This window comes from Colossoma macropomum, unplaced genomic scaffold, assembly GCF_904425465.1.
Source record: "Colossoma macropomum unplaced genomic scaffold, Colossoma_macropomum, whole genome shotgun sequence".
NCBI lineage: Eukaryota > Metazoa > Chordata > Actinopteri > Characiformes > Serrasalmidae > Colossoma > Colossoma macropomum.
In genome coordinates this window covers 1-2500 of record NW_023495325.1, presented here as the reverse complement: position 1 = coordinate 2500, position 2500 = coordinate 1, and the positions used below count along the sequence as shown (strand labels likewise).

The 2500-nt window shown below is 39.8% G+C and overlaps 1 protein-coding gene across 1 annotated transcript in view; it reads left to right on the top strand.

The window, feature by feature from the left end:
• LOC118801779 (probable serine/threonine-protein kinase samkC) overlaps positions 1 to 267 on the top strand; it is a 2321-nt gene extending 2054 nt beyond the window's left edge. The window contains exon 2 of the mRNA XM_036562147.1: positions 1 to 267. This exon is cut by the window's left edge and continues 501 nt beyond it. Within this exon, the coding sequence (XP_036418040.1) occupies positions 1 to 92 (92 nt within the window). The 3' untranslated portion in view covers positions 93 to 267.
• Positions 268 to 2500: the final 2233 nt, after the last annotated feature.

The window sequence follows — 2500 nt, the reverse complement described above, 5'->3', positions numbered from 1 at the left end:
CTGCAGAACCACAACCCTCTATGGTCAGTCAGGAGAGTGAAGGAGCTCACACAGCTTCAAACACCAAACCTGAGCACAGTGGACCATCATGAGGAACCACAGAAGCCAATCAGAAGAGGATCTGTGGAACTGCCTCTTACTGTTTCCTCACTGTCCACTGCAGATCCAAAGGATGGAACAGACCCTTCTACTGTCACTCAGGAGAATCAAGGAGCTACAACAACCTTCAAACCTTTTCAAAAAGGTTCTATATAGAACCATATAAAACATGTTCTCCATCAATCGAAAGAACACTTTAATCATTCGTTCTTTGAGTGTTCATGGTTCATAGAACCATTTTCTTAACCAAAGAACCCCTGAAGAACCACATTTTTTAAGTGTGTGTAAGTAGAGGTGGGCAATGTAAACAACAGCACACGAGAGGTCGTGTGTCATGATGAATAACATCCCGGCTGCGATCGGGTTGCAGTATGAGCTGTTCGTAACACACAGCCTCCAGTGTTCTACTGCTGTAGAAGAACCGTTCTGCTAAATAAAGACACAACTAAAGTAAAGAAGTCTGGAACATCGTAACATACAGGCTTTAATGTTAGCCGTTCCTTCCGCCACAAAAAGTAGTTCCCTTTAGCGTTACAGAGCCGTAAGACTGTGTGAATATCAGGTTGAGCTCAGCTTTTTCAGTGTTTGTCCAGATGAAGCTAAAGGTGCTTTGGTTCCAGTTAGTCTGTAAAGTGTTTCACAGCCCGTCTTGTTTCTTGAATTGTGTTCTGCTGGGTTCTGCCTGATTCCAGTTCCAGCTACCGACTAAAAAACTTGCTCAGAATCAATAACAGGTTCTGAATTTACTGTAACTTAACGTGTCCGTTTCTGTTTGTTGTTTTGTGCTAAAGTAGAAATTTTAGACCGTAGTAGCTGCAGCGTGAGGCCAGTCGTTACTTAGAGACCCCATGATCAGATTGTTTTGTAGGAATTACATCATAATGAGTTTTTCTGTGCATTTTGGAGATTTCGTCAGTTCTTAAAACAATGAAACATTAACTTGCATTAATTAACTAAAGCATTAACTTGGTTGTACCTTCTCAAACCTCAGAAACATGAATTATTGTGATAAATATCATGCAGTGTGAAACACTGTACTTGGATGACAGACGTGAGTTGACTACCAGAACATGGACTGAAAACAAGAAGATCCAGAGTCGTCTCTGCTTCCTGAGGTCACTCCTGCAGGTCGTCTACCAGTCTGTTATTGCTAGAACAGTCTTCTGTACTGCAGTGATGGTGTAGTGATGCTGTACTGATGTTATAAACACTCCAGCAACATCAACACACTGACTAAAAAGGCCATTAGACTTTGTAATGAGTCAACCAGAATTGTGGAACACAGGGAATTATTAATACTAGTAATTATGATATTTCTATAACAGTGTTATTCTGTCCATTATCCCATCAGGAACATGAATGTACAATGTTCACATAAACTTTGTAAATTCCTCATAAATGTAATGTTTATTGACCTTGGTCAGCCGTCCTGCACCTGCCAGTACTTCTGCTTTCATAAGGTATTCTAGTAGCGGTTATGTACTCACAACCTTGCATGGCTATATTACATCATGTACTCACAACCTTGCATGACTATATTACATCATGTACTCGCAACCTTGCATGGCTATATTACATCATGTACTCGCAACCTTGCATGGCTATATTACATCATGTACTCGCAACCTTGTATGACTATATTACATCATGTACTCGCAACCTTGCATGGCTATATTACGTCATGTACTCGCAACCTTGTATGACTATATTACATCATGTACTCGCAACCTTATATGACTATATTACGTCATGTACTCGCAACCTTGCATGGCTATATTACATCATGTACTCGCAAACTTGTATGACTATATTACGTCATGTACTCGCAACCTTGCATGGCTATATTACATCATGTACTCGCAACCTTATATGACTATATTACGTCATGTACTCGCAACCTTGCATGACTATATTACATCATGTACTCGCAACCTTGTATGACTATATTACATCATGTACTCGCAACCTTGTATGACTATATTACATCATGTACTCGCAACCTTATATGACTATATTACGTCATGTACTCGCAACCTTGCATGGCTATATTACATCATGTACTCGCAACCTTGCATGGCTATATTACATCATGTACTCGCAACCTTGTATGGCTATATTACATCATGTACTCGCAAACTTGTATGGCTATATTACATCATGTACTCGCAACCTTGCATGGCTATATTACATCATGTACTCGCAACCTTGCATGGCTATATTACATCATGTACTCGCAACCTTGTATGGCTATATTACATCATGTACTCACAACCTTGTATGGCTATACTACATCATGTACTCGCAACCTTGTATGGCTATATTACATCATGTACTCGCAACCTTGTATGGCTATATTACATCATGTACTCGCAACCTTGTATGACTATATACATCATGTACT